Here is a 17,711-nt window from a genome sequence, read left to right on the forward strand (position 1 = left end):
TTGTAAAGATGGGGGTAAAAAATAACACACAAGCTAGTCAACCCATACAATTTTATAGAAGGTCTAGGGTCACATGATTTATCCATTAGTATAAAAAACAATCACAAAGGAAAAGACGCTTTCGCATCCATCTCTCAAAACCCGAGGTCATTGAAGGTAGGAAAGATTTTCTTATACACTCCCGTCTCAAGAGAAAAAATAAATAAATAAATAAATAAAATAAATGAATAAATAAATAGTAAACAGTGAAGTTGTCTGAGTACATTTTAATACAAATAACTGTTAATTTTGGGTCCAAACACTCAAAATTCTAAATTTAGATTCCCGGGACATGGATCCAACTTGATAAATTGAACAAATCCAAGAAAATAAGTTTTAAGGGGTCGAAGCAAAAACCCCCCCAAAAAAACTGAACCTTCAGCCAATCCCCGGTCCAAACATTCCAAACCAACATAAAGTGTATTCAGACATAGGGCAAGCTTCGTAATCGGTTTTTGTCAAAATTTGACTGCCAAGCCGGCTGAACTGCTAGTAAATAAATAAAAATAAAGGATAAAGAGAAAAGGAAGAAAAAAAAATGGGAGAGGTAAATAAATAATTACCTATTTTCTGAGAGTGGACTGTTAGTGAATTGAATGTAGGCAATTCCAACAGTACCAATTCTCACCCTCTGGGGGAACTTGCTGAATACCTACGCAGTTGAAATGGTACCATTGATTGCATTCATCACAGCATATCATTGGACTACCATTATCCGGTAGAACACATCCTGGGCAAATAAATGCATGTTCAGCATCATTTAATAAATTATCCACCATCATATCATGGGATAATGAAGGATCCTGGTTGAGGCAACTTCCACACCGCCAACTCTCCTCTTCTGGTGGAGGTCGATATAGACCAACACAGGAAAAATGGTACCAGTCATCACAGCAGTCACAACATATCATGGCACTGCCATTGTCTGGTTCACCACAATCAGGGCAAATCCAACCAAGCTCTGTGCCCTCTTCAATAGGGTCTTCAAGTACAGATGTACAGCCATTCAGATTGTCATCAGCATTCCCCATCAAGGAATCAAGTCCATCAATGGGTTCTTGAATAGACGACTCCAAGGGATAGAGGTGCTTCAGGGAATGAACTTGCAAGGAGCCATCTCCTCGTTTTATCTGAGCAGATCTCACCAATCCGTCATCTCCTGTAAATAGACGTGTGACCCTACCCAATGCCCAAAATGGTCGAGGTTTGTTAGGGAGTTTGATTGTGACTACATCTCCCACACAAACAACTGGTGAAGTCCCTCCTTGTTGTCTTTGAGCATGCTCTCTTATACTAAGCAGATAATCTTCGTACCAAATTTTCTTAAATCTTTTTAATGCATCATTCCTGCAATTTAAGGACTCTAAGAGTTGTTTCCGAGAGGGAGGTTCTAGTTGATAAATACCCTCCCCATCCATTCTCAAAATCAAACGAGGGTTTACTACAGGGCGTAAAAAGTGATTTGGACTTATTATTTCCAAACTTGAGTCAGATGAACTTCTGTAAGTCAAGGGACGGTCATTTATGGCATTTTGTACATCAGAAATAATTGTCAGGAGATCGAAATAATCATGACTAGCTCGTCCAATTAATTTATACAAGCAAGACTTGATGGTTTTAATTAGTCTTTCCCATACACCTCCATACCAAGGAGAGTGTACAGGGATCTTAACATGCTTGATTTGGCATGTCCCCAATTTCTCCCTGAATTCACTGGAAGCAATCACCTCATGAATCATGTCACATCCAGCCACAAATGACTTAGCATTGTCACTATAAATATGCGAAGGAATCCCATAAATATTTGAAAATCGAATCAAGGCCATTAGGAATGAGTGAACAGACATATCCTCAATCAGTTCTAGATGAACTGACCGTACCTCCAAACAAGTAAAGACCAGGATATACATCTTCACCCTCTCCCCACCTCTCAGAACCCACAGATGACCCGTATAGTCTACTCCTGTGTGCAAAAATGGTCTTATCATATTCACCCGATGTTTAGGTAAATCAGTCATTTTGGGGTAGGTAAATGGAATAGAGTTAAGGAGCATCCTGATAAAATTCTCTTTACCGCCTGCCAACCCTGGGGTATCCAGTACCCAGATAACCTGACCTTATTCAAGGTAGCAGGAACACCCAGATGCTTACACTAGTGGTGACAGTCCAATATTATGAGATTAGTAAGATGGTGATCCTTAGCAATAAGCAAAGGATTAACTATTTCGTATTCATATACAGAGACCTTCCCAATTCTTCCCTTGGATCGAATTAATCCTTCCTTATCCAAAAAAAGGTTTAGACTTCCCACTCTCGGTGGTATTGACCTACCTGAAGGATTTTGTAAGTATTCTAATTCCTCCCAGAAGGATTGTCTCTGCATTACTTTAATCAAGTGTGTCCGAGCCATCTTACCAAAGTCGGAGTCTCTTTTCCTCAACCTATTAATAAACTTGAACATACATGTGGTGACATTTAATAGTTTAGACAATGAAGAATATCTATCATATTGCACAACTGGCTCCTCCTGGCTGTGCGAAACAGCACAAACCATCGAATACAATCTTTTTGCTTTCTGGGCTCAAACAATTCAAAGGATTTTCAGGCCAAGAAATCGGTTGGTCTCTTAGCCAAGACGGTCCAGAAACCCAATATTCCAAATTGGCCCTCAGTTTAGAGGTAGGAATACCCCTGGTGATAAGGTCAGCGGGATTCTGTGCAGTAGGCACATATTTAAACTGAATGGCCACACCAAATTTAGACATCAATTCAGCCTCCCATTGACTAATGTCCTTCAATCTATTCATGGCAAAAACATTCTTGCTATTAGTCCGCCTTGTGACCAACCAGGATAATACTATTTGTGAATCAACTGCAAGAAATACCTTTTTGAAACTTACATTAGAATAGGCCTTCAACAAAGTCGGAAGGCACTTGATGGCCAAGAAGGCAGATAAAAGCTCCAGAGTTGGTAAACTCTTCGATTTAAGAGGCGCCACCTTTGCCTTGGAAAAAACCAGGGATGAAACCTTCCCCTGGACTGCATATGCTGCAAATCCATATGCCCTTTTGGATGCATCACAAAACAGAAATAATTCAGCTTCCCTCCCTTCGTCAAGGGTTTTTCTAGGGAAGGTAACAGAACCAAGTTCTGACAATTCATGAGCGATGACTGCCCATTTGGATTGAAGTTCACTTGGCACAATTTCATCCCACTCAAAACCTAATTTCCACAACTCACTAACAAGAGTACGTGCCTGTATAGATACCGGCAAACATAATGAGAGTGGATCGAATATCCTTGATGCTTCAGACAGTATATGCCTTTTAGTTGCTGCCTCAGGGTTACAATTATAGGAAGCAATATTGATGGTATCAGTAAGAGGATCGTAACGATAACCTAATACCTTCTCCCAAGGACAGCTGTGACTCACAAGAGTACCATCTCTCCTCATTAAATCGTGTAATTCTGTATGATTAGAATTGCAAGATTGGAGTATGAATCCTCCTTCTTGCAATCTTTCTACTGCTCGTGTATACAAGCCCGTTAACTCATCCAAGGAATTGCTTGTTTTAATCAGATTATCTACATAAAAATTAGACTGTAACATCCCAGTGCAATCATCCAAAGGATAACGCCCAGCATGAAATTTTAGTATGCAATTCAAGATGAATGGGCTTGCACTAAACCCAAATAAGATTTTTGTGTAACGATAACACATTAGCTTATTATTTTTTCGCAGAAAGAAACAAAATTTATTCTTATCAGATTCACTAGATAATCGAATCATCAAGAATGCCTTCTTGATGTCTGCTAAAAATACATACCTATTTGTTAGGAAAAGCAGAGTTAAATCAAGCATGTCCCCTGTTAAGTTGATCCCAGGATAAGCAGCATCATTTAGAGAGACAGAGTTCTTAGTTTTAAAAGAACAGTTAAAAACTGGTCGAATTTTAGTTGTAGTTGTATGCTCGTCTTTGAACACGGGTCTATGTGGAACCCACACATAATGCTTGTATTCCTGAGGGGAGCATTCTAGGGGTTCAATTATCCCTTCTCTTTCTTGGTCTTCAAAAACCTTAATATACTCCTCATATAAGTCCTTCTTCTTTAAATTGAATACTACTCTGTCCAGCACCTTAAGTGCTATATGATGGTTAGATTGAACCTGAGATAACTTGTCCTTATGCCAAGGCAATTTAACCAAATAATGACCATCTTTATAAACTATGTTTTGCATGAATTCTTCCATCTTTTGATTGTCATAGTCAGAAACCGATTCTATGTCAGGCAGTCCCAAGGATTCTAGACTAAACATCCATTCCAAGCCCCGATCCACAGTGCTTCCTTCAAAAATGTCGGCAAATGGATCCACATAGGTCGGAACAGGATTCACAATACTATTAACCAAAGAATCGTTACAATAGTACTGCCTGTCAATTTCATAGCTCAAGGCTCCCGGAGTTATAGCAATCTTACTGATTTGGTTCTCATGCAAAAAATGTTTTGTATTTCCTATGGGGATAATGCCAGCGGATGTCTGCCAAGCCGCACCATTCATGCATCGTGTTATCTTCATGGGACGCATATATTGAATCAAATCAATTCCCATGAGACCCCACAATTGTACACTGCCACTCTATCTCTGCAGCAAAGGTATAATTCAGTTTTCTTAGGTTTTCCCAAACCAGAGGAAGGTCTGGTACTTTGTGAGACAGATTCAATTCGCAATCAATTAGAATAGGTAGTTGGGGGGCTACTCCTGGCAAGACCTCTACAACTGCTGTTAACTGCTTGAAAATGCTGCGTTTTCTCCCCACAAAGGTCACAACGTCCATGGCCACCTCCTCCCATGAGTCTGGATCGCACTTCAGGTGCTGAAGAACCCTTTCAGAGAAATATGACCTCTGACTGCCCGAATCAATAAGGCAATTCAGAGAAACTGAGGAGGCTCCCCTTTTAATTGTGATGTTGACCATTGGCAGTAGGTTTTGAATGTCCCCAAGTTTTGTACTTATGCTAGTATTTATTTCTGTTTCCTCTAGTACAAATTGAGGACACATAGAAGCATAATGCCTCCGAGACTTACAATACCTGCAAGGGAATCTAAATCCCTTGACTCCTGGACAGGCTTTCTGATCATGGCTGGCAACTGTGCAGAACTCACATAATCCAAGTTGCCTACAGCGTTGCAGGCGCTCATTGTATGAGGGATAGGTAGTACACTGAGAACTAGTGTGTCCATTTCTTGCACAAAAATTGCAATAAGGAATCTTGTCTTCCAAGTCTAGGTCTGCGTGAAAACTTTGTAATGCAGAATTTTTAGGTGGGCTTCTCGTCCAAACAGCATTTGACCTTGGCTTAAATCGTGGAATCAGTTCTGTCTTAGGAGTTGAAATAGGTTTAATCCGGAGTAATGCTTTAATAACTTCGTGACTATACTGCAGTATGCAGTTCAAGCCAGGATATGGTGTGCTAGAGCCTCTAATGAGCTCTGCCTTTATCTCATCAGGGATCTTATCAAATAGGATATGAGCCACCAGACATCCACTTCCGGAGTCCTCAACTAAAAAATCATAACCATAGTCTGAATCTAACTCACCAAGTTCATACTGAACCTGGGAAAGATATTCCTTTAGTTGTTCATAAGACTTGTCCACCTTAGGTGTAGACTGCACTATTCTTTTAAAAATTTCTTCCCTAATGGCTTCTCTGTCCCAGTATTCCTCTTTTAAAATATTTATGGCCACATCATAATTATGGTCATTTTCTGACAGGTGATGGATCAGATGAAATGGCCGACCTATCACATATGCCTTAAGGCATATGAGTTTTTCCTTCTTTGAGCTCACTCCAGATGTGCAAAATTCAAAACGGGTTAGGAAATCCTGCAGGGCAAATTTATTGGTTTTATCAACGCCAGTAAATGTTGAACATGTTATTTTAGGCTTCGCTAATTCAATGCCAGATTGAGCTGGGGAAGGTAGAGTGGGAGGAGTTGAGGTTAGTAAAGGGGAATGGATCTCTGGAACCGGTAAGGAAGCATCTAACTGCGACAATTTATTCACCCTGGTTTTGTAAGTGAAACTGTCTGTCAAACAGCTCCTCATCTCAATCGATGGTGTCTCCTTCATTATTTTCTTGTCAATATGCAATAACTCTTGGAGCCACTGGAGAATGTCTCGTTTATGAAGTTCTAATACATCTCTCTCAAGAGGTTCAAGTCCACTAAGATTTTCTAGTGTTAAGTCTATCATCGTACGAGTGACTCTCTGATCTTCCAATAAGGATGACCGTGATGATTGTTCAACTTGTAAGGAATTCATTTTAATATAAAAAACAGTATCTGTTGCAATGTATAGCGAATTCTTAATAGGATGCTATAAAAAAGGTATAATCAAGGACCAAGGTCTGAGGCTAAGAAATTTATCCTAACACATCAATGACAACTGGCTGAGAGAGAAAGAGAAAAAGAACATCTTACCTCTTGCAACAGATGCCGTCGGTTGCGACCTCAGGTATTAGTCCTTGTGGTCCCGTAATAATTCTTTATCAATACAATAATTGATTGAGAAAGAAAAAACAAAGGAACTACCAAGACGGTGTCCCAATAGTAAATAAGAGAAGAAGAAAAGAAAAGGAAAGAGAAGAAAAGGAACAACTTCAGACACGGTGTGAACCGATTGTAAAGATGGGGGTAAAAAATAACACACAAGCTAGTCAACCCATACAATTTTATAGAAGGTCTAGGGTCACATGATTTATCCATTAGTATAAAAAACAATCACAAAGGAAAAGACGCTTTCGCATCCATCTCTCAAAACCCGAGGTCATTGAAGGTAGGAAAGATTTTCTTATATTACAGACTGTTTCGATGTAGTTAACGTTCATCCTCAGAAGTGTTTTTCATTTTTGTTATAAAACTTATAGTTGAAAAATTCTTAGTAAAATAGAGTTACCTCCCTTAGAACAAGGAATTGTTTCCGAATCGCCCATTTTTTTTTTTTTTGCAATACGAAAGATAAATTATGCGGCGATAAAGAGGATCCATCTTGGTACTAGTGCAGAGAGTGATCCGGACGTAAATAATGACGTTATTATTTAAAAAGCCATTCTTAACATGGGGAGGGTGTTTTGTACCTAATCTATACTTCAACCTTACAATTGAATTTAAAAAAAAACCCATAAAACTTTAATTAAAATTGGAAATACGATTTAAAAAAATAGCGCGGATCGGATCACTCTCTGCACTAGCACCTATCTTTTTTCAGACGATTACGTGCGGTTCTACAACCTTGCCATTTGGACTTAGTGGTAGTTTTTTTTTTTTTTTTTTTCTAGTTGTACGAAATAGCTCCCCTACTTTAAATCCCAAAATATTTTTTCTTCTTTCTGACAAATTTTCCGTTTCACCTAGAAAAAACTAAAATGAATAGTAGCATCTCATTCGGCCAGCTGAGGGTGTTAATTTACAATACAAAAAAATAGGTTTAAAATTAAAGCCAAAGTGGAAAATTAAATTAAACATTTTCCATTAGTTGCCCGGGAGTCTTTTTTACTTTCAGTTTTGTTAACCCTTTGTCTCCCTTTTTTACATGTCTATTTGATATTTGGGCTTTGTTTTTAATAAAATTTTGGAAGTTAAATGTAATTACGGTGTCATTTGACCATTAAATAATCAAATCAAATTATTAAAAGCTAATGTTTATGCCATTTTTTTTTTTTTTTTTTTTGTCATTAAGGTAACATTATTTCATTTCTAAAATGATTGATTGTAAATAGCTTCTAAAATGTTCAATGAGGATTTCCTAAAAACTAAAACCAGAAATACTTTTTTATTTGATTCCCAAATTCTTTCCAAATTTTGAAGTAACCATTCTTGCACTGGTTTGTCCAACCTGTTTATTCCGAAAGTCGTTCTTAACATGGGGAGGTTGAAAAGATGCCTTTCGGAGTAAGCACCCCAACCTCCCCATTTCGGAATAAACAGGTTGGACAACCAGTGCACATTGATTGACCCCATTATTTTTTTTTTTTGGAAGATTAAAATAGTTGACTTGTTGACGAAGTCGTCGAGATGCATTCTTGTAAATTTAACTTCGTAGCTATTCTTTTTTCTTTTTTTTTTTTATAAAATAAGTTTTTTTGTTTGTTTTTTTACCCATTTTATTTAGCTAAATGTACAATGTGCAAATAAAAATATCTGTAAATCTGGTTGAAGCGAGGAAGGCATCTAACGTTGGCTCGTACTTTTAACTCTAGGTTTTCTCTCTCTAAATGTAAAAAGCAATAATGTTTTAAATAAATGACAATAACTGAAAAATTATTTAAATTATTGTTTTAGCTGCAGATAATTTAAAACTCCAATATTCTAATACAGAATTCGACATAACCAAACTAGCTTTTGCCAAACTAAAAGAAATTTAGTTACGTTTAAAAAAAATGAATAAATACTTCATAGAAAAAAAAGCTTATCACAATTTTTACTTTCATAGAACTCCAGATTGTACAACTTAAATTGTTTCTTAAAATTTAACTTACTAAAAACTTTTTGGTGCTAATTGCGCTTACTGATCCGCGCTATTTTTTAAATCGTATTTCCACGTTTAATTAAAGTTTTGTTTTTTTATTCAATTGTAAGGTATAGAATAGATACAAAACACCCTCCCCATGTTAAGAATGGCTTTTTAAATAACGTTATTATTTCAGCACGGATCAATAAGTGCAGTGAAGTGCACTAGTACCAACTTTTTAATATATAAAAATAGATTACTTAAAATAGGTGTTCCTTTTGCAAAATAGTGGTTTCTACGGGGGAGGCACTTTTATCTTTAGTATTAGAAGCACAAATAAATGATAATACTAGATTTAGATTATATACACGCTAATTTAACAGCGAATTACTTTAAAATCGACAGTTTAAAGACTTCAAAAACATTTTAATTATGCACAGTCACGAAAGAACGTCGTGGCGAGCATTTATTTTTTCATGAAATAAAAATGTCTGACACGATGTTTATGCCGTAGTGTCGAAAGTGATTTTAGAGTCTTTAAATTGGCGGACAGAAAATAATTTCTGACTAAAATTAGAGTTTATACAAAAGTTAGGTGTTATGGTTCGTGAGTTAGTTTAGTATTTTTCTCTGAGAGCTTCTATTCTAGGAAAGAAATAAAAATGATCAAGTGTGGAAATGATTTTTTCGCCAAACAATAATTTTCGAAATAACATTTATCAAATAATTCTAAATACGCAGTAAGAAAAATATATATATTCTTTTTGTTTATATATCTTTTTGTATTCCTACACGTAAACGAATAGGAAATAAATATAGAAAAGATAAACATTTATATATTTTACGTATTGATTTTTTTTTTTTTTTTTTTTTTTTTTTTGTATATGCGGCCATAAAGTCCAGGGTCATTCTGAACTTACATTATGTCTAATATTAACCCCCGATTTTATGGCCACATACACTGGTCTCTTGGAAAACATCGAGACATCACTAAAATGTCGATGTTATTTTTTTGCTACTTGCGATGACTATTTTAAAATCGGCTGACATGAAATTGAAATAATAATCCAATTCATGATGGTTCTTTTGAATAGAGTAAAGTATGCAATGACCCACCTTCTTTTTCGTTTATTTCAATTAGGAATTAGTCGTTGTCGAGAATCAAAACACAAGTGTAGATCCATAATTATCTAAGGCGGCGACGGCGCATGCGTCATATTTCTCCCGGGAGCGGATCGTGTTTCATATTAACTGATTCCATTTCCGGTTTGTCATTTTCTGCCGAAAAATGTCATAATATAGCACTTTATTAGAGATTAGTGTAAAATATATTTTATCTACAGAATAAATTTAGTTTTATTAAATTAATATTAAATGATATCATTTTTTCCTATGAAATAAATATTATACCTTTGCATATAATAATTAATGTAGTCTCCCTGCTAGTGCTAAAAGTTTACGGAAGTTGCTTGTTTATCCAACAAACGAATTTTCCTACCTTTATATTTAAGTAACTAAATTTTGTAAAAGTTATGCATATGAAAATGTACTCTTAACTTGTAAGTTTAAGTTAACTTCTAAATTTATTTTACTTGCATTTTTTTTTTTTTTTACGCGACTTTCAATCGGTATTTGATAAGAATAAGAAGCCATGGCAACAGGAGGCTCGCCTTCGAAAGGATCTTCGTCGGATTCGCATACACGATCAGGATGGCAAAGTACCTCAGACGATGCTGTCAGCATTAATAGTATCCTTAACGAACTGAGACCGAATAATCTTGAAGTTAGTGAATGGAAAGATTCTACCATAGAATCTAGTCAGCGTCGAAAAAAGGGCAATCGTGAACGAGAACGTGAAAGAGGTCAGTCACTTTTACAAGAGACTCATTCTGAACGACATCAGATCCCAGCCACTTATCCTCGTATTAAACTTGCTTCAAATTCACAAATAGATAAAATGGAACTTGAAAAATTAAGACGACGTATCAGTTTTGATGGTTTGGACGAAATAAGCACTGACGACGAGAAAAACAACGATATGTATATGAGTAGCAGTAATCGACGTGATATATCCGCAAATCATTCGCGTCGGCGTCCAAATATGCCGAGCACAAGTTTAACAACTAATTCAGAAAAAAAAAGAAATAAAAACAATGAAAATGATACTTGTGATGAAAGTGGAGTTGAAAATGACGATGAAGAAGAAAAACAAATGTATGGAAAGCAGGCAAGTACTAATAAACTGAAAGATGATCGAAGGACTCAGGAAGCAATAACTGACAGCAACCAAATAGTTGCTAGATTGATGCAAATAAAAGACTACCTGAAACAAGTTAAGTTAATGATGGATACTTTGGAGCAATCTGATGATCCGAGTGACCACCGAAAGGTTAGTAAACTGGCACAAGTAATGAGCTCCCTTCAAGAACAAGAGAAAAGCTACATGGAGATTTTGCAGAAACTCTGGGTTATTCGCAGACATGCCATGATGAATAGCCAAAGTTTTCCAGATGAAATATCAAAGCAGCACTCACCAGATGTTTCAGATTCTCTGGAATTTGATGAAAAATCTGTGACATCTGATAGTAGTATGCAAAATATTGAACCACACTTGGATGAAAGAAGAGACAATATGTTTTCAGCGCAGCATCACCAGCAACTTTTAAAACAAATAATTGAGCAGAAAGAACAGTTGAAAATTTTGCAACAACGCCAGGAGGCTCTGTTAACCATTGAGAAAGATGCTGTGAAAAAACTGGCTGAAGCTCGAGAAAAACAGATATTTCTTGAGCAGCAGACTATGGAAGAAAGTTTGTCAAGTCCTACATCTGAAGCAGAGGAGCATTACTCTGGTAACCAGTTGCCTGAAAATGGATTATCAGATCAGCATTCAGATTCTAAGAGTCATCAAAACAACCTACCTCCAGCAAATCACCATTCTGAAGAAAACTCTTTCGTTAATATTGTTGAGGCAAATGGAGAAATCAGTTCTGACATGTTTCGTGAGACGATTTCTCATGGACGTCTTTCATTACAAAACAAACTGCACCATTTACAAGAGAAACGTAAATATGTTGATGAGCTGCTAAATTATGTGAAGACACTTCATGGACAACGCAGAGACCAACTACAGCCAATGAACAATGATTCTGAACCTTTAACCTCTGCTTTATCAGGTGCAGAATTAGCTGTAGAAAAGTTGGATTCTCATAATAGGAGTGAAATAAACTTGGGAGAATCCTCCTGTAAATGGGAAGAACTTCAAGAAATGCGAGAACGTCTGAATCATTTGCGTTCTTTGTTCCAACAATGTCAAAACCATTCTGTCAGATCAAAGGATGATATGATGGAAAAGGAAGCAAATCCACACAACACCAATGATATGCAAATTACTTCACTTGAATCTGGTGACAAATTTTCTGAAATAAATAACATTCCAAATCAGTCTGATATTGAGGATGAAGCTATAGCTGTAGAATTAGGAACACTAATGTGTCAGCCAGGAGTACAGGATAAGTTCAATGAGCTTCAAGAGGTTAAAGATTGCTTAAAACATCTTCAAAATTTAATTGGCAAACTTAATGAAAATAATGATCAATTAACTTCAATTAAAAAAACTGGAGAAATTGCTGAAGCAGTGTCAAAAATGGAGGAATCAACGACTCTAGTTTGGCCAGCTGTTGATCAAAGCAGGGAAGGTGACAGTGCAAGGAGAAGCCATGTACTTGATGATGAAGAAGGCAGCGCCGAAGTATCAGAAGACCAGCTTGTGCCATTGCAGAATAAATCAACTGAAATGAGAATAAAAATGCACGAACAATTGCGTGAAGTGGAACGTTTAAAAGAACAGCGGAAAAAACTTCTCTCCTTCCATCAACAGCTTTTGAAATTTCATGATAGCTTACCGAATTGGACTGATCGAATTGAGAAAACAAGCGAAGTAACATTTGCCCCAGAACCATTCGTACAGGAAATGGGACAAATTGCATATTCTTCAAATGATGAACTTTACAATAAAATGCGAAAAGAACGAATTCAACGAGAGGAACTACGACAAAAGAAAAAGGAAATGGAAGATCTGATGCACAAAGATAAACCAAAACGTCACTATTCTCGTAACCAGGACAATCAAAGTGATTCAGTGTCGTACTCCACAGATTTCTTGGGGGCAAATGCCAGTGCTGATATAACCATGGCAACATGGGGAGGATCAACAGCTGATAACCTAGAAAGCATTAATGAAGATTGTGATCGACGAGAAAAGGGAGAAAATGATGAAGATGATGACAATGATGATGAATGTAATGATTATAACGATGATGAAGAGGATTACCAAAGTGATGACATCATTCAAATTGAAGAAGAGGAATGCAGTGAGTCTTCCAGCAAAGAGACATATACAATTGAGAAAGATGCTGAACATCACCATGATGCGAGAGAATGTCAAGCATCTCCTTTGAAAGATTTATCTAGATCTAGGAATACTTTTAAAAGTAAAAAAAACTGTAGATATAATGGTCTCCAGAATGAAGTGAGGATTGATTCTAGACACAATGTTTATGACAGAGACACTTTATCAGAAAGGTTTTCTCATAAAAAGACAAAACAGGAAAACATTCGTGCAGCAGAATATATTATTCAAGAAGATGAATGTGATGATGGCCTACATTCAGCTACCAGCCCACTAACCACCCTGGAACGACAAATGAACAGGATGACAATGACTTACCAAGAGCTTTTATCAGAACAGCAATTATTACGACAACAGTTGTATTTGATAAGGTATCAGAATGGAAATACATCTACATTTGAAACTTCCCCAAACTCAAACTTTTACTGGCAACCAAATCTAATGGTACCACCTCTGGAGCAACAGGATGCTACCACCCAACACCAAATGGTATTTGCACTGAATCAATGTTTTCAACATTTGTCTCTTCAACAAACTGAAATGAATAATTTGCAAAGACAAATGCACAGTCTTAATCTCGAACGACAATCAGCTAAAAATCTGCCCCTTAATCAAGCCATGTATAGATCAACCAATAAATCAAACCAATTTTCTTGGGATCCAAATTTCCAAAGTTCTGCTCATTGCACAGATACACTGACTGGATCTTTTATGAATTCTACGAGCACTCAGAAATCAAACAAAAAAGGTAACATTTTTTGTACTACTAAGAGCAAAAAACGACCAAATCCTTCTTCTGCTGTTCAGTATGGATTCAATAAAAAAAATCAAAAGAAAAAGTGCTCCAAAGATTGTAATCAAACTTGTTCTTATTATTGGAATTTCACCGGTGCTGAGAACTTTGGGTGTCAGGAGAATTCTCACCTCCATCTACAGTACAAGAAACAATCTGATTCTGTGCCACAAAAATACAGTGTCCAATCTCAAGAATACACACATGCAGAAAATAGTAAACGAAAACCCAAGTCGTCACTTCCAGAAAATAATTGTACACTATCAAAGTCAAGTATGTCAAATTTATCGACTCAAAAATTGTCCAACAAAAGTTTGTCTGAGCAAAAGATAGAAAATGCTGCTGATGTTTGGCTAAACAAAGAAAGCCATACACCTTTTTCTGAATCTGCTGAAGAACAAATGGATGCTATCAATTTTGATAACCTCAAATCGGATATTTATGCTGAGGTGGCTAAACTGATTTCACAAAATGAAAAATATCCCAAGTACTTAATTTGTTTATTTCAGAAACTCCAGTGTCTCACATCAGATTGTATGAGGCAGCATGCATTGCAATCATTAGGTGATATCATCAGAGAGAAGGAAGAAGATGAGAAATTGAGTTTGTGTATGTCTGCTGATAATTTGAGACCATTTCTCCACCCGAAAGCTAGTTTTGATGATGCTAAAATAATTCAAAGCAAATCTCAAAGAAATAAGCGCTCAAATGGAAAAAAGAGAGAAAGAAGTGCATTGAAGGGAGAGGAATGTAACTATGAAAATGTTTCTTGCATATCTTCACCATTTGTAGAAGATTGTTTTATTAACGACTCTTCTGCAATGAATCTTCATTCTCTACATGCTTCAAAAAAAAAACAGGATTGCAAAAACATCTCTAATGATATTGAGTTTGACCATTCATGCAGTTCTGTAACGGACCAAATTAGTGAAAGTTCCATTCTAGATATGATAAGTGAGCCAAAACTGGAGAGATCCATGGTACATGATGAAATTAAAAGTACTTTGAACCAACTACTGCCATTTTTGAAGCTTCATAAAGATCAGGTATTTTCAGCTAAACTACTTGCTGAAATAAAACAAAACCTTTTTCAACTCTTAAGCCAAACCAATATGAAAAACATTAATTATTCTAAATTAAGTCATATGCTGGAAATTGCTTTGTCTGAGTTCCAATGTCAGTCTGTTCATAGTTCCTATAAGAATGTTCTGCTCAAAGTTTCTGAGATTATATACAATGAATTTACTTATGTGCGCCTTATGGAAGATTTAGGTAAAGATTCCTTGAGTGAAGAGACTCTAAAAAAATTTGGAATTATTGAAACTGTCAATAATGAGCATTCAGCAGAGGAAGAATGTAATGTGGAAATAGTTAGCAGCATAAAGCATGACGTTAGCAGCATAAAGCATGAAGGAGGTGATGAATTGCCTGTGAGAAAAGCTTCATTTTACAAAATGTCAAATGGCATTCTAAGTGAAAGCAAAACTGATTATGAAATATTAAAAAAGCAGCAGATGTTAAATGGAGACATTTTCTCAGATTCTGACCAATGCGATGAGGTTCCCTTGCAATCCTCAGCAATGAAAATCGAATTAGCTGTGAGTGAAACGAAACCATTCTCTCGGATTGGTAGTGATGAAGATGATGAAGATGATGAAGAATCTCACACTGCTGAGGATCCCTCAATAACTGCCATATCTCTGGCAATAGAAAAAGAATGTCTATCTGCTGAAAAAGGAGATGGTGATCTCCACCTTCAAAACAAATGTTCACCTAGCTTGGAGAAGGAAGGAAGTGTAAAAGCTACCACTTCACCCTTAAATCTTTCCACTATAAATATGGCCTCATCTTCAACACTTTTCAACCACCCAGAAGAAGGAAGCACAAAAACAGTATCTTTGCAAATTGATGTTGAGAATCTTCCCAATAGATTGCACACATTGAATCACCTGGAAGACTCTCCATATGAACAGTGCTCACCTGCAGCTGCCTTTTTTGACAACCTTGTGAATGGAACTGAACTGGTTGGAGATGGTGAAGCTGTAAATAAATTTGAAAATTCTGCAACTAATTTAGCAACAACAAAAAAAGATGACATTGATCAGTAACTTGCATTTTCTTTTAGCAAATTTTACCTTTATTTTCTTGTGTGTGTGTGTGTTATTTTCTAAGTTTGAAGTTTAACAATAAGTTTCAAAATATCTCATGTTACAGCTGAGATGAGTCAGTTATTAAATACAGTTTGTGCTTGATTTGTTTTGTATAATTTTAAATCTGCATTGAGTTTCAAACAGTTTAAAAACATTTTTAAGCTATATAAATTTTAAAATTGCATTTTTCTTGGAAATAAGAACTTTATTATGAAGATAATTATTTTATTTAAATGTGAATTTTCTCATAAAAACCCTTTATATGACAACTGAATTATACTGACACATGCTGATTGGAAAGTAACTCCTTTTTAGTAAGTGCTTGTAATTTATTACTGAATGAATATAATTAAAAAAATTATATTGTGAGGTCTTATTTAAAATTCCATATGGATAACAACATTCGCCACTAGCTTCTACAGCTGAACACCTCTTGAGAATAAGGCTTAATGAAAAAGGATGAGTAGATTAATAGGTGAATGATCATGAAAACTTTACATACCACCCACTGAAAACAACAGTTGACTCAGCAAAAAAACAATTCTTCACCTTTAAAGTGTTAGAAACATCAGTAGGTAGGTAAAATGAAAATTTTATTTTTATTATAAAAACTTTTAATGTGACCGCATAGATTAAAAAAAAAAAACAATGGCAGCAAATTATTTTTTGTAATTCGATTAGCTACTGAATTATAGCCATCCAAAATTTGTTGGAAATTGTAAAATTTGCCATCTTGTGTGTTATTGGTCTAGAAGTTAAATTTCTCAGTGTAAACTAAAAATGCAGGCTTTTAACAAGTCAAAAATCCTTACATAGCATTTTTGTACTACAAGATGTAGTAAATAAAAATTAATCCTATGAAAGCTTCCATAATAGAAGCAATAATTTCTAATTATTGCTTCTATGAAGATTAATTTTTATTTACCAATCAATCAGAACATTGGGAAAAAATGATTACTCCTCAAAAATAGGTAGAAAAATGACATGGAGGCAAAACTTTAACTGTTCATATCATTTAAACTGATAACACATTGAATCTACTTAATATAATTCATAGGGATCAAGCTAGAGTTTTCTTTTAATAGTAAATATCAATAAAAATCATATAAAAACTGACAGAAACAATTTGATAATAGGATAATTTGATAAAAGATTAAATGTCCAATTTCTACTGTACACTCTTTAACCCTTATCCTTGAGTTGCCTCTTTGACCTTGATAATGAGTTGATACCTATGAAAAAAAAAAAAAAGAAAAAGTCCAATGTGAACAAATTCTAATTGAATCGTCCCCCTAAGTAATCCAAGTTTCAAAATTCCCACTGTTTACTATGCTAAAATCACAATGACTAATGTATACCCATTAACCCTTATCCTTGAGTGGCCTCTGGGCCTTGATAAGTGGTGACACCCTTGTAAAAAAAAAAAAAAAAAAAACACCCTCCAAAATAAACAAAATTTGAAATTGAAGGGAACTTCAATATATTTGTCCATTTTCACACTCTAAACTAGGCTACTTATTGATAACTAAGTAAACAACAAAATGAAGTAGGGGATACAAGACTGTGACTTCTCCATCCCATTTTCTCCGCAATAAACTGAAAGTTGAATTATAATGAATAAGAATATTCATTATTATTCAACTTTCAGTTTATTTATCTCATAAATCCTTATCACCAAGTGTTTTTTAGCTTTGATAAGTACCAACTCATTATTAAAATAGTTCCTTACAAAATCGGTAGATGTAATATCCCGGTAATTTGAAAAACAGGTATTGAATACTGGCAGCCATATTGGATTTTAAAT

At 35.6% G+C, this 17,711-nt stretch overlaps 3 protein-coding genes across 7 annotated transcripts in view; 1 reads left to right on the forward strand and 2 right to left on the reverse strand.

Annotated features, from left to right (window-relative positions):
• Positions 1 to 9,823, reverse strand: part of LOC145241477 (GTPase-activating protein and VPS9 domain-containing protein 1-like) — a 347,817-nt gene extending 337,994 nt beyond the window's left edge. For 3 of the 5 annotated variants that reach the window (XM_080104469.1, XM_080104467.1, XM_080104464.1), the window contains exon 1: positions 9,670 to 9,823. The gene's annotated coding sequence lies outside the window, so the exon portion shown is untranslated. The remainder of the gene's footprint in view (positions 1 to 9,669) is intronic. The other 2 variants (XM_080104468.1, XM_080104465.1) reach the window with 1 other exon arrangement.
• Positions 2,544 to 4,628, reverse strand: LOC145241616 (uncharacterized). Its single transcript, XM_080104702.1, has one exon. The coding sequence runs from the start codon at positions 4,626 to 4,628 to the stop codon at positions 2,544 to 2,546; it is 2,085 nt and encodes a 694-aa protein (XP_079960828.1).
• A 166-nt stretch (positions 9,824 to 9,989) lies between the features above and the next one.
• Positions 9,990 to 17,407, forward strand: LOC145241476 (uncharacterized). The gene has a single exon (XM_080104463.1). The coding sequence runs from the start codon at positions 10,205 to 10,207 to the stop codon at positions 15,863 to 15,865; it is 5,661 nt and encodes a 1,886-aa protein (XP_079960589.1). The 5' UTR covers positions 9,990 to 10,204; the 3' UTR covers positions 15,866 to 17,407.
• The last annotated feature ends 304 nt before the right edge of the window (positions 17,408 to 17,711 follow it).

Source organism: Euprymna scolopes, chromosome 20 (genome assembly GCF_053919585.1).
Source record: "Euprymna scolopes isolate OS-2025 chromosome 20, ASM5391958v1, whole genome shotgun sequence".
NCBI classification, from domain to species: Eukaryota; Metazoa; Mollusca; class Cephalopoda; order Sepiida; family Sepiolidae; genus Euprymna; species Euprymna scolopes.

Coding starts and splice junctions, on each gene's coding strand:
- LOC145241616 (XM_080104702.1), bottom strand. CDS start 4,628: ATGCGTCCCATGAAGATAACACGATGCATGAATGGTGCGGCTTGGCAG.
- LOC145241476 (XM_080104463.1), top strand. CDS start 10,205: ATGGCAACAGGAGGCTCGCCTTCGAAAGGATCTTCGTCGGATTCGCAT.